Source organism: Macaca mulatta, chromosome 10 (assembly GCF_049350105.2).
Source record: "Macaca mulatta isolate MMU2019108-1 chromosome 10, T2T-MMU8v2.0, whole genome shotgun sequence".
In the NCBI taxonomy this organism is placed as follows: Eukaryota; Metazoa; Chordata; class Mammalia; order Primates; family Cercopithecidae; genus Macaca; species Macaca mulatta.
Genome location: NC_133415.1, coordinates 88,347,465 through 88,372,318, shown reverse-complemented (window position 1 = coordinate 88,372,318; position 24,854 = coordinate 88,347,465). Strand labels below are relative to the sequence as shown.

Below are 24,854 nucleotides of genomic sequence, written 5' to 3'. Positions count from 1 at the left end.
GCTACCTTCCCACCTTCCCACCTTGATGTTCAGTTTTGCTTCCACCTAGGAGACTGCAAAGGACCTGGAGGGACTCCTCACTGCAGTGAGAGCCAGCGCGGGCGGGGTTTGGCACAGAGTGGGATCAGTGAGTGTGACAGGATCAGGTGGACTGAGCCCAGGGTGGTGGAGAGCGACCCCAGCTTTACCCATCAATGAAGTGGCAAGCCCCAATCTGCACCCAGGGCCCTGAATTAGTGGCCTGGGGGCCATGGTGGCTCCAGGAAGCTCACGCTAAAAAGGTCCAAGTGAGCCCTGGGGCTGAACCCGAGAGGTCTGAGGACCACAGTGGAGGGAGGGACCCAGGGCTGTGGGCTGGACATGAGTCTGGTTTGAATAAACCCCAGTCAGTCAACTAGGAGATGCCCATGTGGGGGCTCCTGAGGGCTCTGGGCCCCGATCCATCAGTCACGATTGCCTTCAATGAGTGGCCAGGATGAGACTCTAGCCATGGCAAGGATCACACGGAGACCAGTGAGTACTATCACAATCAATAGATTTATCAACCTGGGGCTGGGGCTGACTGAGGAGGTGGAGGGTGGTGGAGGCTGGGGGATAACCACAAGCCAGGGAGAGACAGGAGACAGAGGAAGCGCTGAGGGGTGACTACGTTGTCTTCCCTAGATCAATTTTCTTCTGAATGGCTCGTGCTGAGTGGTAGATGAGTGAATCGATGAGTCCAGCCACTGGGAGAGAGAAAAGGGCTGGCACTGGCCCAGTGGGGGCCTTGGCTTTTGACGCTGAGAGCCTTGTCACTTAACTGGCCAGGCCAGCATCTGCCCCTTCACCCCCAACCAAACCTAGGGCACCCAGGCTTTACTCTCCCCACCCTACAGCTCACAGACACCCTGGGCCTCTTACCCGTGAACATGCCCCCAATGATGGCGCACACGCCTGTCAGGAAGTGGGTGAAGGACCTGGTGGAGGGAGCGGGTGGGCTCAGCAGGCACACTCCTCCCTCAGGCTCAGGCCCCCAGAGGCCGCTCTGCCCCTGCCCTCACCTGTGCTTCTCTGTCAGCTTCACCATCATCGGCGAGAGCTCATAGAGGACGAAGACTCCGGGAAGGCCCTGGTCGCCCAACAGCCCATTGGCGACCTTCTCATGTCTGGTCACAGAGAACTGATTTGTCCTCAGCACCTGGGGTGGGAGGGGAGCCTAGGCCAGGGCTAGGGCTAGGACCTGGCTTCAGCCACCATCAGCCCCACCCCTGCTCCTTCCCCGTTCCTGCTGAGCCTTGACCGTGCAGGGAGAAAACATGGCACTGTGCTGGTGGCCTGCACTGCAAGGCCTGGCCTGCCAGACCCCCTCTCCTAGCCTTGGCCTCAGCCTTCCCCTCCAGATGCCAGCTCTTTACAGTTTACCTATCCTGGCAGCATTTAGTGGGTGTTCTCACAGGGGTCCAGGCTGAGAAGCAACTCTCCAAAGACGCACCACCAAGGCTGAACTGACTTCCTCTGCCCTCAGTCCCTTGCATCCTGCCACTCTGCTGAGATGTTGCTCCACAGGCCACGGCAGCCTCGGGAGCGGGTACACAGAGGCTTGCCCTGCCTAACCCCCAGCCCAGGTAGACCACAGGGGACAGTGAGGCAGGCAGACGATGGGCACCAGAGGAACAGATGGAGGCGGTGAGGACAGCGCAAAGAGCAGACGCTTTGAATCGGACAGCCCCAGGCCTGCACTCTGGCTGGGACGGCAAATCCCCCACCCTCTCTGGGCCTCAGTCTTTCATCCACCATGTGAGGACGAGGCAGTTTTCACTCCCCAGGCTGACGGAATAAAATGCAGGAACTCCAGTGCTTGGCAGCACGCAGGAGACTCTAGCGGGGAGGGAGCTCCCTGACTCACCTCTCCATCCACCTTCATGTACACAGTGGGCACCACCTTCACAAAGTACTGGAACATCATGGAGGCTGAGGGGAAAACAAAGCACTGGGTACGGGTGCCCGGCAGGCCTTCTGTGGCTGGGGGCTGCCTCCCGGGCTGGTACCTTGGGGTGCAGTGACATTGGTGTGGTCCAGGGGGTTCACAATGCCTGGATAGTCCTCCCCAAATGACAGGTGCTGGATGTAGTGGGTCATGTTGATCTGCAAACAACACCATCCAGAGCTCATCCAAAGCTCTGATGACAGTAGCAGACAGGGACACCTGGGTCTGTCTGTCTGGAGATGTGGGAGAAAGGGGAGGCTATGGCCCTAAGGGAACAACATCCCTGGGACGGGTATCCCCCACTCCTCACCTAGAAACTCCTCTTTCCACAGCCTGCAAACTCCTGGGGTTCCAGAATTTTTTTTTTTTTTTTTTTTTTTTTTTTTGAGACAAAGTCTTACTCTGTTGCCCAGGCTGGAGAGCAGTGGCGTGATCTGGGCTCACTGCCTCTGCCTCCTGGGTTCAAGCAATTGTCTTGCCTCAGCCTCCTGAGTAGCTGTTACAGGCGTGCGCTGCCATGCCCAGCTAATCTTTGTATTTTTAGTAGAGATGGGGTTTCACCAAGTTGGCCGGGCTGGTCTCGAACTGCCGACCTCAGGTGATCCACCTGCCTCAGACTCCCAAAGTGCTGGGATTATAGGCATGAGCCACCATGGCTGGCCAGGTTTCAGATTTCTTAAAATACCAGCTTCACTTATACGTTAGGCACACACAGAGTGGCAGGTGCTGGTTTTGCCTGGAGGTCCAGGCTATGGAGGCTGAGGCTGGAGGCTGTGAGCCCCCAGATGCACTCCCTTCTTGCTCCCCTGTGTATCCAACTCAGTCACTGGAAGGATCTTTCAGAAAATGCAAGTCTGATGATGTCATGACTCTGCTTAAAGAAGGCCAACAGCTTTCCACTGTTCTCAGGAGAAAGATGTGACTCCTCAGCGTGGCCTCTGAGTCCTGTGTGGTCTGGTCTCTGCTGACTTCTCCAGCCTCACCCATCCACACCTGCCCTGCAGTTCCTTAGAAGGGCCACGATCCCACCTGACCTTGTGCTGAGGTCTGTCTGTCTAGCATGCTCTTATCCAATCCCACCTTGCCCCTAGCCTGCTCAGAGCTCAGTTCAAAAGTCACTCTCACTTAACCCTCAGGCTGGATCCCCATTCAGAACATGGTGTATTTTTCTATAAGCACTCCCTGATCCCAGGATGTTCCTACAAGGAAATGAAGGCAGCAACCAAGCCTCCCACCCCCACCTGCCCTCTATGGTTTCCATCTGGTACGTACGTTGTCAAGGCCAAAGCTCTGCAAGTCATGGACTAGGAGAGAAGGGAGAAGGTGTCATTAGTAGGAGCAGCATTGGCCTCCTCACTCCTCCCCCTAGACTGCAAACCACCTGTCTTCTCTGACCCCTCACTCCTTCTCCAGCCTGGCCCCTCCTGGTCCTGCTTAAGGACGGCCCGAAAGGGCAAGCCTTGGGCCTGTGTGAGAGTTCACGCCCTCCTCAGGAGTCATAAGAACAGACCCTGGTTCCTCCCTGACATCCACAGGGAACTCTAGGCCTTCACTCCCAGCATGGCCCTGCCTGCATCTCCAAAAACAAAACCCACTGACTATGGGCTCTCACTAACTGGAGCTGATGGCAAATCACTGAACCTCAAAGTGAGGTGGGACCCGAGAATGCCATCCACGCGTTCCCTGCCTCCACCCTCAAAGGTCCCCAGAGGAAATCCCATGGGGACCCTGTACCAACTGTTCCAGAACAAGTTACTCCTGCCCTCTAGCCTCAATCCCTCCTGCTGCAAGGAACCATACTTCAAAGATACATCCCAGTCCTTTTTATAGTCACCCAGCAGCCAGGTCAGAGAAGACCCAATCACAGACCCATCCAACCTCCCCGCATCCCGGTAGGGCAGGCTGCCCCAGAAGTGGGGGCTTGGCCTCCCTGGGGGGCGGGGCCACTTACTCTCCACAGCATGTACTGCAGCATGGGGGAGGGAGGAGAGAGAAGACAGATTCAGAGCTTCACAATGAGAACTATGGAGCAAGACATGTGGCAGGAAGGAAGATGGGAACATTCTGCCTCAGCAACACAGTCTGGCCCCAGCTAACAAGCCTCCGCCTGGGCCCCTCCTCGAGAGTGAACTAATCTGGCCAGAGAGGAGCAGGAGACAGAGTGGCTTAGGAAGGACAAGAAGCCTAAAGCCCAAGGAGCCAAGTTCCTGACTGTATGGCCTTGGGCAAATCACTTGCCCTTTCTGGGCCTCAGTGTTCTCCTTTGCAAAGAGCTGTCCTAAGGATCAGGTGGGATCTAAGATGGAAAAATACTTGTAAACTTTACACTGTAAGAGATTATTACCCACCCCGGCCCCAATCAACAAGGATATTAGAAACTCACTCCCAGGCCTCAATTCAGCCAGATCTCTGGCCTTAGGCAACTGTAGCTTTGTGTTTATACATCCTTCCAGGTACAGAGCACCCCCGGCCCTGGGATCCACAAGTCTAACAGTCCCAGGCCGAGAGGCTGCCATTCTGGCTCTGTGTCCTACTGAGTGCCTGCCAGGCCTTGTGCCAACAGCTTGACACTGATCATCTTCCTATCATCCCAGCAAGACCCTTTTCTCCCAGCTTCCTCCAAAGTGAAGAGGGGGTTCCAGAGCTCTACAGGGTCTTCCAGCCCCCCCAGACTGCCCTGAAGACCAGCAGAGCTACCCTCCTGTTCACCTCAACCACTTTGAGAGGCCATCTTCACAGCCTGGGCTCTGTCACCACGCGGCTCTGTCCAAGCTTTACTGTGACCCCAACTCCCACCTTCCCCAGCCCTGCCTTCAACCCCTGGGTTCCTCTTCACTTTCTTGCTTCAGCCTGGCTCTTCCTTCCAGGCACTAACTCCTGGCATCCCCTCAACGTGTGACTGTCTTCTCTCCATACACAACCTCCTCCCTGGCCTAAAGAGAAGTCTTTCCTCCTCCTCACTGCCACTTCCAGATCACTTTCCCTTTATCTGCCTTAAAAATGCAAAATGGCTCACATCTCTAATCCCAACACTTTGGGAGGCCAAGCAGGAAGATCAGTTGAGCCCAGGAGCCTGGGCAACATGGCAAGACCTTGTCTCTGCGGGAAAAAAAAGGAAAAATGAGCCAAGCATGGTGGCATGTGCCTGTGGTCTCAGCTCCTTGGGAGGCTGAGGTGGGAGGATCTCTTGAGTCCAGGAGGTCAAGGCTACAGTGAGCCAAGATCACACCATGGCATTCCAGTCTTCAAAAAAAAATCCCCAGCTTTGAAGCTCATGACAAAGCAGCCCTGCTTGTTTCAGTCACCTAGATATCTACATGGAGCCTCCAGGACTGTTCTCCCCTGCCATTTTTCAACAGCTTGGGCAACTGCCTGCCACTCTCTCCTGTACTACCTCTGTCAGTTTCTAGTGATTTCCATATCCACGTAGATGATCCTTCCAGTACCCTGGCCTCCCAGTTCCTGGACATCCTTTCCTTCCTGATCTTGTGCTCTGCCTACCTGAGCCACTTGATTTGTTGGCCATTCCCTAAGCTTTGTCATTAACAAAGCCCCTTTCAAGCAACTCATGTTCCACTAGCTTTCTAATTTCCTCCAGTCCACCAATTCTGATAACTTGTTGACACCACACTCAGGACTTGCAGTCCCTTGTTCCTCCTGCCCCTCACTGGCTTCCCCACATCCTGTCTTTCCTCCTTTCCTAACTTATAGGCTGTGGTCCAGAATCAGGATGACTTCTTTACATATTTGACTCCCTCACCATTGCAGGCACCTGGCAACACCAAACCCAAGGCGATTCCAACGTTCTGTCTACTGAGTCCATTCCCACACAGATGACCACGCTGACTGCTCTCTTTCCATTCACAGCCGCAGACTCCAGGGAGACCCTAGTGCTGCGTCAATCCTACTCAGTCTCCCCAGTCCATGCATTCTCCCACCCCCAAATGACCAGTCACACCTTTTCTTTCAAATCTCCAACACCTCCTTCCCTCTCTTCTCATTCTCAACTGAGGACCTTCCTTCCTACAACACAGAGAAGACAGGAGGACTCAGAAGAGACTCTCCATGTACTTTTGCCACCCCAGCTACCACCCTACCTGGACCTACAGAGCCTGCCTTTCCTCCTATTGCTAAGTTTGGCCTTTCCACATGTGTAAGGCACCAGATTCTGTCTTCTTTCTCCAGGACTTCACTCCGGTCATTATTTGTCTCGTCTCTAGAGCATCACTTATGGTCTCTTTAGTCAGTAATTTCCAACGGCATATTAACATTTTGCTACATCACTGTCCTTAGAAAAGCCTCCCTCGACTCCACATTTCCCTCCAGCTTCAGTTCATGCTTTCTCCTCCCCTAAGCAGATTCCACTATAGAACTGTCAGTACTCACTGGCTCCAACTCCTCTCCCATTCCCTCCTGGACCCACTGGAGGGTGGTCCTATCACACCCCTCCAATGACTCAGGCAAGGCTATAATAAATGACTGTTACATTGTATATCCCATGGCCAATTCCTGCTAGACATCCAGAAGCATCTGATGCGGTATCTGAAATACCTGTCAGAGTGCGGCATCCTGCCGCATCCTGCCACATCCTGCCTGGCTTACACTCCTCCTCCACCAAGGTTTCTTACTGGTCTCCCCTGTCAGTTCCCCCGACACCTTTAGCCTCTAATGTGGGAGGCCTGGCACCCAGCCCTTTGAGCTCCCCTCTTTTCCATCTACCCTCCCCCTCCAGGGTGATTTCATCCAGTCCCGTGGCTGGATGATGCCAACATTTGCATCTCCAGGCAAGTCCTCTCCCTGAACTCCAGGCTTGAATGGAAAACTACTTACTTGACACCTTGTGTGTCTAGAAGGACACCTAGACGCTAGTGGTCTGAACGCGTCAAAAGCCGAATACCAGCTGTAAGATCCCATTTCCGAACATCTACACCTGCCTTGAGTCTTCCTCATCTTGTTAAATGGCAACTCCATCCTTTTCTTTTTTTTTTTTTAATGGAGATGGAATCTTGCTCTGTCACCCAAGCTGGAGTGAAATGGCATCATCTCAGCTCACTGCAACATCCGCTTCCCAGGTTCAAGCAATTCTCCTACCTCAGCCTCCTGAGTAGCTGGGACTACAGGCGTACACCACCACACCCAGCTGATTTTTTGTATTTTTAGTAGAGACAGGGTTTCACCATGTTGGTCAGGCTGGTCTCTAACTCCTGAGCTCAGGCAATCCACCTGCCTCGGCTTCCCAAAGTGCTAGGATTACAGGCAACTCCATCCTTCTTACTACTCAGGTACAAAACTTTGAAGGTATCCCTGACTCCTTTTTCCTTTGTCCCTAATGCCCATCAGGAACTCTTCTCAGCTCTACCTTCAAAATACATCCAGAAGCCAGTCACTTCCCACCACTTCCACTGCCACTCTGGGCTGAGACCCACCATCTTTTGCCTGGATTGATCACTGCAAGAGCCTCCTAAAGGGACTCTCTGCTTCCGTCCTTTCCCCTGTCCAGTCTTGTCCACAGAGCAGCTGGAGAGCCGCTTACCTTTTAAGTTAAGTTGGATCATCCCTCACCTTCTTCAAAGCCCTACAATGGCTTCTCATCTCATGCAGAGTAAAGGCCCGAGTCCCTACAATGCCCCTGCAAGCCCTGCATGATATGGCCCTGTGACCTCTCTCACTTTTTTTTTTTTTTTTTGAGACGGAGTCTTGCTCTGTTACCCAGGCTGGAGTGCAATGGCACGATCTCAGCTCACTGTAACTTCCACCTCCCAGGTTCAAGAAATTCTCATGCCTCAGCCTCCCGAGTAGCTGGGTTTATAGGCGTGCGCCACCACACCCAGCTAATTTTTGTATTTTTAGTAGAGACAGGGTTTCACCATGTTGGCCAGGCTGGTCTTGCACTCCTGACCTCAGGTGATCCACCTGCCTCGGCCTCCCAAAGTGCTGGGATTACAGGTGTAGGTGACTGCCCCGGCCTCTCTCACTTCATTTCTAAGCATGCTCCTCTGCTCCAGCCACCCTGACCTTCTTACTGTATCTTGAACTTGCCAAGCACATTCTAGCCTCAGGAATTTGCATTTACTGTTCTCTCTGCTTGTAACACTTCCTCCCCAGACATCCATATGGCTGGCTCCCTCACTGTCTTCAGGTCTTTGCTCAAATATTACCTCATCAAGGAGTCTTTCCCTGACCTCCATATTTAAAATAGGACCCTCCCTGCCCTCTCCTAGCCCCTCCCCACTACCATCTTTATCCTGCCTTGTTTTGGTCCACGTGACTTAACAGCATCTGATAATACCATATACAGATGCTCCCTGACCTACACTGGGGTTAGGTCCCAATAAACTCATTGTAAGTTGGCCAGGTGCAGTGGCTCATGCCTGTAATCCCAGCACTTTGGGAGGCCGAGGTGGGTGGATCACTTGAGGTCAGGAGTTCAAGACCAGCCTGGCCAACATAATGAAACCCCATCTCTATTAAAAATACAAAAGTTAGCTGGGCGTGGTGGCACGCACCTATAGACCCAGCTACTCAGGAGGCTGAGGCAGGAGAATCACTTGAACCCGGGAGATGGAGGTTGCAGTGAGTCAAGATCATGCCACTGCACTCCAGCCTGGGCGACAGAGTGAGACTCAAAAAAAAAAAAAAAAAAAAAAAAAGAAAAAGAAAATATCGTTAAGTGAAAAATGCATGTAATACCCATCATAAAGTAAAAAATTACACGATGAATCATTGTTAATTGGGGACTATTTATATTTTATATACTTATTGTCTATTTCTTTACTAGAATGTTCTGAGGGCACAGACTTTGTTCACTACTATACCCTTAGCAACTAGACTAGTAGGTGATTACTAAATATTTTGTGAATGCCTGAATGAACAAATGAATGAGAATAAATCTCATTTGTTCACCCCAGCAGCCCTATGAGTGGGTACTATTACCATCATCCCCATTTTGCAGAAGCAGCAACTGAATAGGGCTCAGTATTTCCCAAATATGACATAGCTCAGGAGTGGCAGAACCTGTGCTCCAACCTAGCTCTGCTTCTCCCAAAGCCTCATGCACAGGTCATCGTCGGACACTGGGGGCTACCATCTCAACAAGCACCTACCACAAGCCAGGCTCCGTGCGATCATCTTTAACCTGCACACACACCCTGTGAGATAAGTGCCCTCATCACCATTTTATAAAGTAGAAAACAGGAATCAAAAAGATGAAGAAACCTTCTCAAAGTCACACAGCCAATAAGGTCTGAAACTGGTATCTGAATGCAGGCAGTCTGGCTCCTCGGCCTGTGCTCTTAGCCACTGTGCCAAACTGCTGCCGAGATGGCCTGCTCTGGCCAAATGGTTGCCAAAGACAAATGAGCAGCAGGCAGGAGAGGACCACTCAAACTCACCAAGAAGGTGGCCAGCATCTAAATCTCCCCAGCAGGTGCAGATCACTCACCGTGCACGTGGGACTGCTGGAAGCTCTTCCCAGGGGCAAAGTGGAAGTTTCCGGCCACCTGTAAGGAACATTCTCTCATTCTCTGGCTGTGTCCTCCTTTTGCCTACTCAGGGCCTGAGTGGGCCCTCGGTTCCCAGCGGAGCTTGCCCAGCCCAGCTGGCCCTATCTTGCCTTGATCCCTCCTGATACCTTATTGACCTCCAAGAAGCCGTACACCTGGCAGCCTTCATTCTTCTGCTCCTGCATCTTCTGGCTGAAGCCCTCTCGCCGGCACTGCTCAATAGTATCTGGGTTCTTGAAGGCCCAGCCTCGACGGCGATATGCCTCCCGCACATCTTCACAGGTGTTACAGCACCTGTAGGGCAGGGAGTGACGGTGAGAGTGTCAAAGAGGCACAAGTCCAGTGCTGGCATCTGGGGAAATAGAGCCCGAGCAGCTATGCCTGCTAATGAAGCCTCTGCTAGACTCATCCCTGACCACCAAACGTTCTCCAAATGTGTTTCCTCAGTGGCAGAAGGACTGTTTTTTTTTTTTTTAATTTTTAAAATTTTCTGTAGACATAGGGTCTTGCTGTGTTACCCAGGCTGGTCTCAAACTCCTAAGCTCAAGTGATTCACCTACCGCGGCCTCCCAAAGTGCTAGGGGTTACAGGTGTGAGCCATTGTGCCCAGACTAGGACTGTGAAAAATACATATTCCCATTGTTTGGGGTGATGACAAGTTTTAGGACAGACAGTGGTGACTGCATGACACTGTGAAGATACCTAATGCCACTGAGTTGCACACTTAAAAATGGTTAAAATGGTAAATTTTGTGTCACATATTTTTCCACAACCAAAAAAGATGGAAGTACATATTCCCAGGCCCCACTCCAGACCTGCTGAATCAGTCTTGTGGAAGTCAGGGCCTGGGAAACACAGCAGTAGTTATCAGATACTGAGGGTCTGATAATCTGGGCCGGACCTTCCACCTCAGTGATTTACACACAGTATACAGCTAATCCGTATGTGACTCTTACAAGAAGATGTTATTATCATCCCTCTTCACAGAGAGGTTACATGGCTTGGCCCAATGAAACAGGGGAAGAACCCAGGCAGCCGGACTCCAGAGACCACCTGTGAACCGTTTCTCTAGGCAGAAGAGCAGAGACCACTTCAGCTTCATCTCTAGGTCTGCAGCGCCCAGGTGGGGCCTGGTCACAAAGCCTCAGTCACCTGCACCAGGATCAATGACAGAGGCACACACCCGCCCACTCTAGATTCTTGGTCTGACCTCCCCAGCTGCCAGTCTGACTGAGGCTAAGGCTGACTGACACACGGCACCTGATGGAAACCCTGCTCCCACTCCCACTGGCTCACTTGATATCTTCTGCCTCAGCACCATAGCAGCTCTCACAGCGATCAGGGTCCAGGGAGTCAGGGTCAAACACCGTCACCTCGACTTTCCCAAGCTCTAAGGGGAGGGGAGAAGCAGAGGCATCAGCTGGGGCCAGACACAGTGAAATTGGTGGCCCCAGTCCCTGCACAAGCTCTTTGGCCAGCGGCCTGGGGATAAATAAAAGTTATAATAATAACTAATATTCATGTAGTACATGCTACGGGTCAGGCACTAAGTACTTCTACATACTTATCAATTCTTTTAATAAAAGAAACAGTAAGAAAACAGTTAACAGTAAATACTGAACATTAGCTGGGTACAGATCACTGTACTTCACAACCATCGTCTCATTTCATCCCCACAATGACTCTTTGAGGGTGGGGGTAATTATCCCGGTTTTATTGAGAAGATGCTGAGGCTCACTGATGAGAAGCGACTTTGCCCAATGCAACTGAGGAAACAGATTTCAGCTAATTCCAACATGTATGCCACTAACCTCCTTGCCATGATGCTTCTCCTCAGACCTCTCCCTCTGCACCGGCTCCTTGCCTCACTCAGTCACCCCATCATAACTGGTGATTTCAATACTGAATACTGACCTCCCAACTCATGAGAATGTTGATTTTGCCATCTCACCTTGGCTACCCATTTCCATAATCATACCTAGATCCTGTCATTGCCAATAACTGCAAACCTTCCCAAATTCAACTTCAAGTGTCTGAGTCTTCAACTACTTACCCTTATTTTCCCAGTTCACTATTTAGTACCTGAAATCCACCAATTCTTTGACACTATTGACACTATCATGTCCTCACTTCCCTCCTTAAATCCCATGGTCCACTGTAATTATTCTCTTGCACATAACCACAACTCCCTGTTCCTCTCATCTTTCGTTTTACAAATCCAGCAAAACCCAAACCCTGGTTCCATTCAACTCTCTGTACCTACTTCTTGCCTGAAACTCCCTTAGGACTGCCTGGCAATTCCACTTCATTCCTCTAATTGGTTCACTCTCCCATTCTCTAAGGTGACTTAGACCTTCTCCTCTCTCCTTAGGCTCCCAAAACCTTCCTTTCTTCACTTAGCTAATGTCCTTGCTTTCAATTTCCACTACGAAAAGAGAAGCAACAGAACTTCACTTGCTCTCACCACCAAACCCACCATCTTACCATTTTCTCCTTTAAAACCCCGCCCCATTTCTCAGCTCTCCCTTACAGTGAAACTCCAAAAGTCATCTATAGGTAATGTCTCCACTTCCTTTATTGCTCTTTGATCAGATTCTCATCCTCAACAGTATCAAAATTGTTCCTTTCAAAGTCTCCAGGAATCTCTGTGTTGTCAATTTCAATGGTCAATTCTCACTCCTCGTTTTACTGGACTATCAGTAGCTTCTGATACAACTGCTCACTCTCTTCTTGAAACTCTCTCCACTTGGCTTTTGGGACACCTCTTGGTTCTTCTATGTCAATGGCTAATCTGTCTCAATCTTCCTTCCTGTCCTAACTTTAAATAAATTAGAGATGCCCAGGGTACAGCCCCTAGACCTCTCCTCTACCTACATTTACTCCCTAGTTTCCTCACTTAGTCCAATTGTTTAAACTACCCTCTACCTACTGATAACTCCTCTAAATTCTAGACTGGTACATCTAATTGCCTCTTAATATCACCAGAGTATAAAATAGGAACCCCAAATTTACCCAAACCTAAGATTCCTCTTTCCCCCAAATCCTGACCTTACTCTGTGGAAACTAGTTTCCAAGATGACTTCAATGATCCCCACTTCCTAGTATTCACACCCTTATGTAGTCCTCTCCCACAACAGGCTGACCTGTGTAACCACTAGTTTATTGCAGAAATGATGGTATACAACTTCTGAGGTTAGGTCATAAAAAAGGTTACAGTTTTTTTGTTGTTGTTGAGATGGAGTTTCACTCTTGTTGCCCAGGCTTGAGTGCAGAGGCGCAATCTCGGCTCACTGCAACCTCCACCTCTCAGGTTCAAGCGATTCTCCTGCCTCAGCCTCCCGAGTAGCTGGAATTACAGTTGCCTGCCACCATGCCCGGCTAATTCTTTTTTTTTTTTTTTTTTGTATTTTTAGTAGCGATGGGATTTTACCATGGTGGCCAGACTGGTCTCGAACTCCTGACTTCAGGTGATCCAACTGCCTCAGCCTCCAAAAGTGTTGGGACTACAAGGAGTGAGCCACCATGCCTGGCCGAAGGTTATGGTTTCTACTTTGTTCTCTCTCAGCTCACTTACAAGATCCAAGTGGGGGAAGCCAGTGGCCAAGATATAAGGACACACAAGCAGCCCTACTGAGAGGTCCATGTGGTGAGGCACTGCGGCATCCGGCCAACAGCCCTATGAGTGAGCCCTTTAAAAGTAGATCCCCGGCTGGGCATGGTGGCTCATGCCTGTAATCCCAGCACTCTGGGAGGCCAAGGCGGGTGGATCACCTGAGGTCAGGAGTTTGAGACCAGCCTGGCCGCCATGGCGAAACCCTGTTTCTACTAAAAATACAAAAATTGGCTGAGTGTGTTGGCTGGCGCCTGTAATCGCAGCTACTCGGAAGGCTGAGGCAGGAGAATCACCTGAAGCCGGGAGGCAGAGGTTGCGGTGAGCTGAGATCGCACCATGGCACTCCAGCCTGGGTGACAAAGTGAGACTCTCAAAAAAAAAAAAAAAAAAAAGTAGATCCCTGCATGCCACCCGCCCTTCTGCCACAGCTGTCATTGGAGAGCAGCAGCCATGGCTCTGTGCTACCCGCTATGGCTGTGTGCCTCGACAAGGGCCACAAGATGACCAAGAATATGAGCAAGCCAAGGCACAGCCGCTGCCGTGGGCACCTGACCAAACACACCAAATTCATGTGGGACATGATCCAAGAGGTGTGTGGTTTTGCCCCGTATGAGCAGCACACCATGGAGTTACTGAAGGTCTCCAACGACAAACGGGCCCTCAAGTTCATCAAGAAAAGAGCGGGGCACACATACGCGCCAAGAGGAGGGAGGAGGAGCTGAGCAACGTCCCGGCCGTCATGAGGAAAGCTGCTGCCAAGAGAGACTGAGCCCCCTGCCCCGCCCTCTCTCTGAAATAAAGAACAGCTTGACAGAAAAAAAATAAATTTAAACAACAAATAAGTAGGCCAGGCGCGATGGCTCACGCCTGTAATCCCAACACTTTGGGAAGCTGAGGCGGACAGATCACGAGGTCAAGAGATCAAGACCCCTGCCTAACAAGGTGCAACCCCATCTCTACTGAAAATACAAAAAATTAGCTGGGCGTGGTGGCACACGCCGGTTATCCCAAATACTCAGGAGGCTGAGGCAGGAGAATCACTGGAACCTGGGAGGCAGAAGTTGCAGTGAGCCAAGATCGTGCCACTGCACTCCAGCCTGGGTGACAGAGTGAGACTCTGTCTCGAGACAGATAGATAGATAAAGTAGATCCTGCAGTTCCCCATCAATCCTTAGATGACTGCAACCTCAGGAGATACCCTAAACCCAAATCACCCAAACAAGCCACTCCTAAATTCCTGACCCAGGGAAACCGAAAAAACAAATTTTTATTGTATCAAACTACTAACTTTTGGAGTACTTTGTTATACAGTAGTGGATATCTAATAGCCACTCCCCCCTCCCACCAAAAAAACCTTCTCCTCCAGTCATCTCCATCTCAAGTCATTCATTTGCTCAGGCTGAAAGCGTTGGAATCTACAACCATGACTTTGCTCTCTTACACTCCATATCCAATCCTATAGCAAATTATGTTGGTTGCACTGGTGTCCTGTATTTATCTGCTGAAACAACAAATGATAAAACTCCCCACCAGAGTAATCTCTAAGGTGTTAGAAATCCCAGCTTTGAGGACGGTTTTGCTGTGGTGGGAAACTGAGTTAACGGAGGCAGGAAAGGAAGGTAAAAGTGGGTCCCCACTCTGTAACCAGGCATTTTACACATATTACTTCATTTGGTCTTACAATTCCATGTGGTTGGTACTACTGTTTTATCACCACTTTCTAGCTGAAGCTCACAGACTGCAGGAGACAAAGTTAGATGTGAACCCAGGCAATGTGACTTGAGAACCTCAATTCTAATCTTAAACCGCCTGCATTCCAAAGGGGAAGGACATTAAGGGCTGAATTCAGCCGATGGGCTGGGAAAGCAAACACTCAAGAGAAGCCTGGGTCCATCTAGACAGTTCTACCAAGGTAAGAGCACATAAGACCTATCTTCAAACCTCTCGTATTCAAACTACCATGTGCAGGTATTGAGGACCTCTGAGAATAGCAGTCAGGTAGATTACCCGACTCAGTATGTATAGAGGATTTTAGCTCACTCTGACTCTTACTAAGCTGGGGGACCCTAGGCAAGTCACTTGACTTCTCTAGGTCTTAGTTGTTTAATATATCACTATGCCTGCCACAGTCCACTTGCCAGCATGTAGGCTTGGGAACGTCCAGCTTTGGGATCTGAGACCCAGCCCCTTCCCCTGGTTACCATGCCGCTCAGCCTCTGAGCTCACGGGGATGCCATCTTTGTCTAGTCGTTGCTTGAACAGGTTGTGTTCCACATCCAGCTGCTGTTCCCCAGCCACATCCATGGCATCAATACTCAGATCTGGAAGCAGTAAAGTCAGGCTAAGGTACTGGGACCCTAGGGACAAGGGGATGTGGGTTTTGGAGGGGAAGGGGATACTGGGCCTGTCCTGGGGCAGAACGGGATTAGGAGAAGGAGGTTGTCCTGGGGTCCAGTCCAGAACCTAAGGGTAGAGGTGTGAATCTGGCAGCCCACATGAGAACCCTGGGTCTCTCCACTTCCATCCATGGTGAGGTACTCACAGGCACAAGGCATGTGCGGAAAAAGTACATCAATGTTGATCTTCAGTTTATCTCCCCGCGACTTGTCCACGTAGAGCTCAGGATGCACCTGGGGCAGCGATGCCTCAGTAAGACTTGGCCCCAAACCTCTCCTTCCCCACTCCCACCCCTAAAGGTCCTATCCTTAGAATGCCAAGCCCCGCCCACGCACTAAGCCCCGCCCCTTACCTCCGTGGTGAGGTAATACTGCAGCTCGGACAGGAACAGTAGCAGCATGAGAAGGCCACTGACAATGGTCACTGCAGGACAAGGGGCGAGGGTCAGAATGGCCTCGAATCCACTCCCTTAGACACCGGCAGGCCAGTCAGAGTCCAGGAGCCCGGGTCAAGCTCTAGGACGCCCCCCTCCCCGCGACCCCGGCCTCGCCGCGGCCTACCCGTGGCGCCCCCGCAGGTCTTGACCCGGAAGTCCTCCAAAGTCTTGGGGTAGGCATCGAACTGCTTCAGCTTCCCCAGCGCCTCCATGGGGACCGGCCGGAAAGGGGACGCCAGCCGGCCCGCCCCTACAGATTCCCTCTTCCGGCCTGGAGCCACGCCCCCTCTTTTTCCTCACGCAGGCGCAGCAAGCCGCACCCTTGGCCCCACCTTTAGCCGCGTTCTCTTACCGGCGGCCCCGCCCACCAATGCTGTCACGCCCCCTTGCGCGGGCAATTGGGTCTGGACGCTACTGCCCGGGCCTCCGCTGTCCGGGGTGGGTCTTCTGAGGACCGGGGTGCGAGGAGTTCTCTGCGGGGTTAGAAACGCTAATAGCACCGTTCGTGTGCCTTGTGCTCGGAACTGCGCCAAGTGTTTAAGACTCTTGGAACATCTTGAAATATACTGGAACAGTAGTTTTTCGAGTGTACCGGTCCGGCCGCATCATTATCAACTGATTACCTATTAGAAATACAAATAATTGATTCCCACCTACTGAAGCCGAAACGCTAGGAATGGCACCCGGGTGATTCCGATGTAAAGTAAGGATGTCCGCTCTGAAAGCAGGTGTGACTTATCTCCGTTTTCCAAAGAGCAAACTGTGACCTGGAGAAGTTAATTAACTTGCCCAAGATCACAGCCAATTAATAGCAGGACCTGCTTCCAGCCCAGTTCTTCCGGACCTCAGAGTACTCTGGGAACCAGGGTCTTCTGGGGTGATTTTACCTAAAGAGCATCCCAGTGCTTCTCCTGAGCGCTGCTTTCTGAATATTACCCTAAATTGCTCTCCAGGCCCTGGGATCCTCACGGACACGCTCTGCCACTCCAGGTTTAGACTCAAGTGATGTGGAGCTTAAGCTGTCCCTGACAATTCCCATTGCAGCCCAGTGTCTCTAGCGGGACAGCTCCCACAGTAATGCAGCTGCAATGAGTAAGATATAAAAGCTCATAGGCTTTCATACAGGAATTCCACTTTAGGAAGTAAAAGCACCATGTCAAGGTTAATAGAAAAAATTTAAAAAAGAAAACATAAGCAGCTATCCAAGATTAATAGAAAAAAATTTTTAATAAAAATAAGGATAAAAGTACCATGATCTGGGTGGTTGTTACACCTTAGGATACTGAATCTGTCTCTTAACGATTTTAAGTGCACCACGTCATGAAGTTGTATGCCTCAGATTGTTCAATAGCAAAAATCTGGAACCAGCCAGAATGCCCATTGATACATTAAATAAACTGAATAAATCATGGTACACCCATTCTGTGGACTATTAGGCCACATTTCAAAATAATGAAGTAGATTTACTTCTTTAGGTATACTAAGAATATTTTTAAGGGGGAAAAGATGCAAAGTAATGTGCATTCTATCATTCCATTTTTTAATTTAAAAATTAGGCTGGGCACAATGGATCACACCTGTAATAACAGCACGTTGGGAGGCCGAGGAGGATCACATGAGGTCAGGAGTTCGAGACCAGCCTGGCCAACATGGTGAAACCCCCTCTCTACTAAAAATACAAAAATTAGTCGGGCGTGGTGGTGTGCTCCTGTAAACCCAGCTACTCGAGAGTCTGAGGCAGGAGAATCGCTTGAACCTGGGAGGCGGAGGTTGCAGTGAGCCGAGATCCTGCCACTGCATTCCAGCCTGGGCAACAGAGTGAGATCTGTCTCCAAAAATAAAAATAAAAAAATTAGCCAGGTGTGGTGGCATGCGTCGATAGTCTCAGTTACCTGGGAGGCTGAGGCAGAAGGATGGCTTGAACCCAAAGAGTTTGAAACTGCCGTTGTTACCAGGTTACCTGCAGTTGTTACCAGGATAGAGTTGTCCAGGTTCTTGGCGTGTTGAACAAAACGCATAAAGTAACAGAAGGGCAACGAAAGACAAACAGCAACAGAAGAACGGAATAACAAAAGCATAGACTTATTGAAGACAATTCAGAACCGCAGCTGGTTAGAGCAAGCGGCTCAAGAGCCTCCTCAATCAGGGTTTGCATTAAGCTAAAGGGACCCGGCAACACCCCAGGTGCCCTTAGAGGCCTCCAATTGGCTACACTCTATGAAGGATTGCCCTGCGACCAAATCAGAGGCTGAAATGGAGACTTGACCCACAGCCAATCAGAGGCTGAAGTGGAGATTTGGCCCCACGGTCAATCAGAGGCTGAAGTGGAAACTTCTGTCTTGTTATCATAGGCGTGAAGATGTGGCCTGTATGCTGCCTAGAACTGGCTGCACCCATTCATTTGCTTATCTCTTAACCCCCGTTACCCTGATTCCCTATTCTCCTGCCTCATAGTGAGCTATGATCACACCACTGCACTCCAGCCTGGGCGACAGAGCGAGACCTTCTCTCTCTGTGTGTATGTGTGTGTGTATATATAAACTGTTATATATATTATATATAGTTATATGTAAATTATTATATATAAATATATATATATATAAAACAATCTTAATCTTGTATGGGGAAATATGTATTTATATAATCATGAGAAAAGATTTGGAAGGACTCATGCTACACCTTTTGGGACAACTGGAGGAGGACTTTTCATGGAAGCCAAAATTTTTGGGTCTCCCAAAGCTAACAGGGCGGCAGAGGACACCTGGGATCCCCCTCTATTATCTGGGTTTCAGATTCCTGAGAAGACCAAGAATTCTATCAGAAATAGGTAATAAGGAATCTACTGATGGAATTAAGTCTAAAGCTCTGCTACCCTAAGCGTGATCCCTGGACCACAAACATTGGCCTTATCTGGGAATCTGTCAGAAATGCAGAATCCCAGGCCTCACCCCAAACCTGTAGAATCAGAATCTGCATTCTAACAAGACTCTCCAGATAATTAGCATGCACATTAAAGTGTGAGAAGTACTTTCCTGAAAGGTTCCTTGTTTTATTGCCCACATGGGACCAAAACCAGCAGCACAGGAAAAAAAAAAATGAGTGCCTCAAATGTTGCAGTAAGGCCAGGCACGGTGGCCCATGCCTGCAATCCCAGCACTTTGGGAGGCCAAGGCAGGTGGATCACTTGAGGTCAGGAGTTTCAGACCAGCCTGGCCAACATAGTAAAACCCCATCTCTACCAAAAAATACAAAAACTTAGCTGGGTGTGGTGGCTGATGCCTTTAATCCCAGCTATTCGGGAGGCTGAGGTGGGAGGCAGAGGTTGCAGTGACCCGAGATCATGCCACTGCATTCCAGCCTGGGTGACAGAGTAAGACCCTGTCTCAAAAATAATTTTTAAAAAAGGCCAGGGGTGGTGGCTCACGCCTGTAATCCCAGCACTAGGGGAGGCCAAGGAGGCCAGATTACCTGAGGCCAGGAGTTCAAGACCAGCCAGGCCAGAAGACCAGCCTGGCCAATATGGTGAAACCCCATCTCTACTAAAAATACAAAAATTAGCTGGGCATGGTGGCGGGCACCTGTAATCCCAGCTACTCAGGAGGCTGAGGCAGGAGAATTGCTTGAACCTGGGAGGCAGAGGTTGCAGTGAGCCGAAGATCGCGCCATTACATTCCAGCCTGGGTAACAGAGCGAGACTCTGATTCAAAAAAAAAAAAAAAGAAAGAAAGTTACAGTCCTAGGCCGGGCGCAGTGGCTCAAGCCTGTAATCCCAGCACTTTGGGAGGCCGAGACGGGCAGATCACGAGGTCAGGAGATCGAGACCATCCTGGCTAACACGGTGAAACCCCGTCTCTACTAAAAAAAATACAAAAAACTAGCCGGGCGAGGTGGCGGGCGCCTGTAGTCCCAGCTACTCGGGAGGCTGAGGCAGGAGAATGGCGTAAACCCGGGAGGTGGAGCTTGCAGTGAGCTGAGATCCGGCCACTGCACTCCAGCCTGGGCGACAGAGCAGACTCCGTCTCAAAAAAAAAAAAAAAAAAAAAAAGAAAGTTACAGTCCTAATAATGGATATTAACATATCCCTTAATAAAATAATAAAAATAAAAATGACAGCTAATAATACTAATTTTTAAAAATAGCTAGCATTGGCTGGGCGCAGTGGCTCACATCTGTAATTCTAGCACTTTGGGTGTCAGAGGTGGGAGGATCACAAGGTCAGGAGTTCGAGACCAGCCTGGCCAGCATGGTGAAACCTTGTCTATACTAAAAATACAAAAAATTAGCCAGGCATGGTGGTGCACGCTTGCAGTCCCAGCTACTTGGGAGGCTGAGGCAGGAGAATGGCTTGAACCCGGCAGGCAGAGGTTGCAGTTAGCCAAGATCGCGTCACTGCACTCCAGCCTGGGTGACAGAGTGAGACTCCATCTCAAAAAAAAAAAAAAAAAAAAAAAAAAAAAAAAAAAAAGCTAGCATTTATCAAGCCCCTACTATGTGGCAGATATGGTGGTAAACTTTTTTTTTTTTTTGAGACGGAATCTCATTCTGTCACCCAGGCTGGAGTGCAGTGGTGCAATCTCAGCTCACTGCAACCTCCGCCTCCCCGGTTCAAGCGATTCTCATGCCTCAGCCTCCCGAGTAGTGGGATTACAGGGGTCCGCCACTACACCTGGCTAATTTTTTATATTTTTGGTAGAAATGGGGTTTCACCATGTTGGCCAGGTTGGTCTCGAACTCTGACCTCAAGTGATCTGCCTGCCTTGGCCTCCCAAAGTGCTGGGATTACAGGCATGAGCCACCACACCTGCCCTGTTGTGAACTCTTTTATCTTCACCTATATCATGTCAGTTCATCTTCACAACAACCTTAGGCCACGCACAGTGGTACACACCTGTAGTTCCAGCTACATGGGAGACTGAGACAGGAGAGGGAGGATCACTTGAGCCCAGGAGTTTGAGACCAGCCTGGGCAATATAGCAAGACCCTGTCTCTAAAAACAAAACAACAACAAAAACAACCTTAGACACTAACTGCTATTATCATCCCTGATTAAAAGCTTTGAGTGACTAATAAGATAATATCTAAACTCCAATCTGTTTTATTTCAAAGTTCATAGCTCAAATCATTGAATGACTTAAGATCAAAACTTTGATAAGAGGTGGCACAGGGGACCATGGGAGTCTGTAAGAGAAAGTGACCAACATGCTGGGTTAGAGAATGCTTCCACAGAAAGGAAGAGGAGGGACACTGGAGTTGGGTGACTTGTGGCAGCCTGACTCAGCCCTCAGGCTGCAGCTCACCAAGGAAGGAGCAAAGGCAAGGAGAAACTAATACTAACTGAACATGGACAATATGCCCATTGCTGTAATCCATTTCACCCTCAAAACAACGTGGGAGTTAGGTGCTATTTTTTTTTTTTTTTTTTGAGACAGAGTTTTGCTCTGTCACCCAGGCTAGAGTGCAGTGGCGGGATCTCAGCTCACTGTAACCTCCACCTCCCAGGTTCAAGCAATTCTTGTGCCTCAGCCTCCTGCGTAGCTGGGATTACAGGTGCACGCCGCCATGCCCAGCTAATTTTTATATTTGTAGTAGAGATGGGGTTTTGCCATGTTGGCCAGGCTGGTTTCTAACTCCTGGCCTCAGGCAATCCACCTGTCTCAGCCTCCCAAAGTGCTGGGATTACAGATGTGAGCCACTGCACGTGCAGCCTAGGTGCTACTTCAAGTCTCATTTTATAGATGAGGAAGCCAAGAGGTGAATTGACTTTCCCAAGATGGCAGGCGCACGCCTGTAATCCCAGCTACTCAGGAGGCTGAGGCAGGAGAATCACTTGAACCTGGGAAGTGGAGGTTGCAGTGAGCCGAGATTGCACCACTGCACACCTGCCTTGGTGACAGAGCGAGACCCCATGGGGGGAAAAAAAAAGACTGAAAGTACATTGCAAAGAATTTCTAGAAATGAAAAATAGTCATTTAAGTTTTAAAACCAGTAGAAGGCCTAAACAACCAATTAGGAACAGTTAAAGGGAGAAATATTGGCCGGGTGCAGTGGCTCACACCTGTAATCCCAGCACTTTGGGAGTCCAAGGCGGGTGGATAACCTGAAGTTAAGAGTTTGAGACCAGCCTGGCCAACATGGTGAAACCCCATCTCTACTAAAAATACAAAAATTAGCCAGGTGTGGTGATGAACGTCTGTAATACCAGCTACTTGGGAGGCTGAGGCAGGAGAATTGCTTGAACCTGGAGGGTGGAGGTTGCAGTGAGCTGAGATCAGGCCACTTTACTCCAGCCTGGGCAACAAAGTGAGAACTCTGTCTCAAAAAAAAAAAAAAAAAAAAAAGAGAGAGAGAGAAATATTGAACAGAAAGATGGAGCTGAAAAAGATTACCCATAATGTAATATAGAGAAATAAAATCATAGATGTAAAAGAGAGATTCAGATACTTGAAGGATAGAAAGAAAAAAAATCCAACATTTGCCTAATAGGAATTTCCTAATAGGAGGAAATACTGAGAATAAGGGAGAGGCAATATTTGAAAGAAATGACTGAGAATTATCCAGAATTGATGAAAGGCAAGAGTTCTCATACAAAATTAGCTGGGCGTGGTGGTGCATGCCTGTAATCCCAGCTACTCTGGAGGCTGAGGCAGGAGAATTGCTTGAACCTGGGAGGTGGAGGTTGCGGTGAGCCGAGATCGCGCCATTGCACTCCAGCCTGGGCAACAAGAGTGAAACTCTGTCTCAAGAAAAAAAAAAAAAAAGGCCGGGCGCGGTGGCTCAAGCCTGTAATCCCAGCACTTTGGGAGGCCGAGCTGGGCGGATCATGAGGTCAGGAGATCGAGACCATCCTGGCTAACACGGTGAAACCCCGTCTCTACTAAGAAATACAAAAAATAGCCGGGCGAGGTGGCAGCGCCTGTAATCCCAACTACTCGGGAGGCTGAGGCCGGAGAATGGCGTGAACCCAGGAGGCGGAGCTTGCAGTGAGCTGAGATCCGGCCACTGCACTCCAGCCTGGGCGACAGAGCGAGACTCCGTCTCAAAAAAAAAAAAAAAAAAGAAAGAAAAAAAAAAGTTCTCATATTTAGGAAGCCTGAATGTACTCTTAACAGGATAAATGAACATATATTCATACCTAAACACCAGAAGAGCAAAAGCAAAGAAATGTTAAGATCTGGAAAAAATGGGTAGTGGGGATATGAATGTCATATTATTGACTCTAGTCTTATTCAATGTATTATTCACTAGAATATGCTTGGAGTGATGAATGTGTTCTGAGACTAGGTAGTGATGATGGTTGCACATTAAAAAAATGGATAAAATGCAATGAGAGCACGTGGACACAGGGAGGGGAACAATACACACTGGGGCCTGCCTGGTGGGCAGGCCAGTGAGGGGGAGCGCATCAGAACAGCTAATACAGGCGGGGCTTAATGCCTACGTGATGGGTTGACGGGTGCAGCAAACTACCATGGCACACGTTTACCTATGTAACAAACCTGCACATGTATCCCGGAACTTTCTTCTTTTTTTTTTTTTTTTTTTCTTGAGACGGAGTCTGTGGCCAGGCTGGAGTGCAGTGGCTCGATCTCAGCTCACTGCAAGTTCGCCTCCCGGGTTTAAATGATTCTCCTGCCTCAGCCTCCTGAGTAGTTGGGATTACAGGCACGCGCCACTATACCCAACTCATTTTTGTGTTTTTAGTGGAGATGGGGTTTCACCATGTTGGCCAGGATGGTTTCAATCCCTTGACCTTGTAATCCTCCTGCCCTGGCCTCCCAAGGTATTGGGATTATAGGCGTATAGGCGTGAGCCACTGCTCCTGGCCTGTATCTCGGAACTTAAAAAAAAAATACATATATATATGTATATATATGTGTATATATATTTTTTAGACAGTCTCATTCTGTCTCCTAGGCTGGAGTACAGTGGCATGATCTTGGCTCACTGCAACCTCTGCCTCCCAGGTTCAAGCAATTCTCCTGCCTCAGCCTCCCAAGTAGCTGAGATTACAGGTGCACGCCACCACGCCTGGCTAATTTTTGTATTTTAGTAGAGACGGGGTTTCACCGTGTTGCCCAGGCTGGTCTTGAACTCCTGAGCTCAGGCAATCCGCCTGCCTCAGCCTCCCAAAGTGCTAGGATTACAGGCATGAGCCACCACACCAGGCCAAAATATTTTTTTAAATGGTTAAATGGGAAATTTTATGAGTTTACAAAAATTTAAAAAGTTATACCAGCTGGCCAGGCACAGTGGCTCATGCCTGTAATCCTAGCACTTTGGGAGGCAGAGGCAGGCAGATCATAAGGTCAAGAGATCGAGATCATCTTGGTCAACACAGTGAAACCCCATCTCTACTAAAAATACAAAAATTAGCTGGAGTCTAAACCTGTACTCCCAGCTGCTCCGGAGGCTGAGCATCTCTTGAACCGAGGAGGCAGAGGTTGCAGTGAGCTGAGATCAGGCCACTGCACTCTAGCCTGGCAACAGAGCAAGGCTCCATTTCAAAGAAGAAAAAAAAAATTATAGCAGTTGATGTAAACGAAATAGCAATAAAACTTGCTATGCATCTTTTCCTAGATGATTTGTTTTTTCTTTGAGACAAGGTCTCACTCTGTCACTCAGGCTGGAGTGCAGTGGCACGATCACAGATCACCAAAGGTTCGACCTCCTGGGCTCAAGCGATCCCTACCTCAGCCTCCTTCTAAGTAGCTGGGACCACGATGGCCAAGTTTTGTATTTTTTGTAGAGATAGGGTCTCCCCACGTTGCCCAGGCTGGTAGATAATTTTTTAAACTTTTTTATTTTGAAATAACCATAGGCACACAAGAAATCGTAAAAAATAGTATGGAAAAGTCCCATGTACCCATCATCCATTTTCCCATTTTATTCTTTATTTTTGCTTTATTTTTTCAGAGACAGAGTCTTGCTCTGTCACCCAGG

The 24,854-nt window shown here is 49.4% G+C and overlaps 1 protein-coding gene and 1 pseudogene across 6 annotated transcripts; one reads left to right on the top strand and one right to left on the bottom strand.

Annotated features, from left to right (window-relative positions):
* Positions 1 to 518: 518 nt before the first annotated feature.
* ERGIC3 (ERGIC and golgi 3) lies at positions 519 to 16,146 on the bottom strand. 6 transcript variants are annotated; one of them, XM_015149116.3, is made up of 14 exons: positions 16,039 to 16,146; positions 15,831 to 15,901; positions 15,624 to 15,711; positions 15,283 to 15,402; positions 10,765 to 10,858; positions 9,597 to 9,762; positions 9,408 to 9,465; positions 3,918 to 3,932; positions 3,239 to 3,270; positions 2,028 to 2,124; positions 1,886 to 1,950; positions 1,041 to 1,177; positions 901 to 956; positions 519 to 725 (listed from the first exon to the last, which is right to left on the bottom strand). In XM_015149116.3, exons 1-14 carry the CDS (start codon positions 16,124 to 16,126, stop codon positions 646 to 648), a joined length of 1,167 nt encoding a protein of 388 aa, XP_015004602.1. In that variant the 5' UTR covers positions 16,127 to 16,146; the 3' UTR covers positions 519 to 645. The 6 variants fall into 6 exon arrangements, 5 of the variants coding, with proteins under 5 accessions (XP_015004602.1, XP_015004601.1, XP_015004603.1 ...); XM_015149115.3 differs by lacking the exon at positions 3,918 to 3,932 and having other exon boundaries at positions 1,041 to 1,195; XM_015149117.3 differs by lacking the exon at positions 3,918 to 3,932.
* On the top strand, positions 13,532 to 13,997 carry LOC704849 (large ribosomal subunit protein eL36 pseudogene; annotated as a pseudogene).
* Positions 16,147 to 24,854: the final 8,708 nt, after the last annotated feature.

What these genes read in the sequence shown, in the direction of transcription:
- ERGIC3 (XM_015149115.3), bottom strand. Translation starts at nt 16,126, where the DNA reads ATGGAGGCGCTGGGGAAGCTGAAGCAGTTCGATGCCTACCCCAAGACT. An exon ending in AGTATTACCTCACCACGGAG is followed by an intron (nt 15,712 to 15,830) that starts GTAAGGGGCGGG and finishes TCGCTGCCCCAG; the next exon opens with GTGCATCCTGAGCTCTACGT. An exon ending in AGAGCTTTGGCCTTGACAAC is followed by an intron (nt 2,125 to 3,238) that starts GTACGTACCAGA and finishes TGTTGTTTGCAG; the next exon opens with ATCAACATGACCCACTACAT.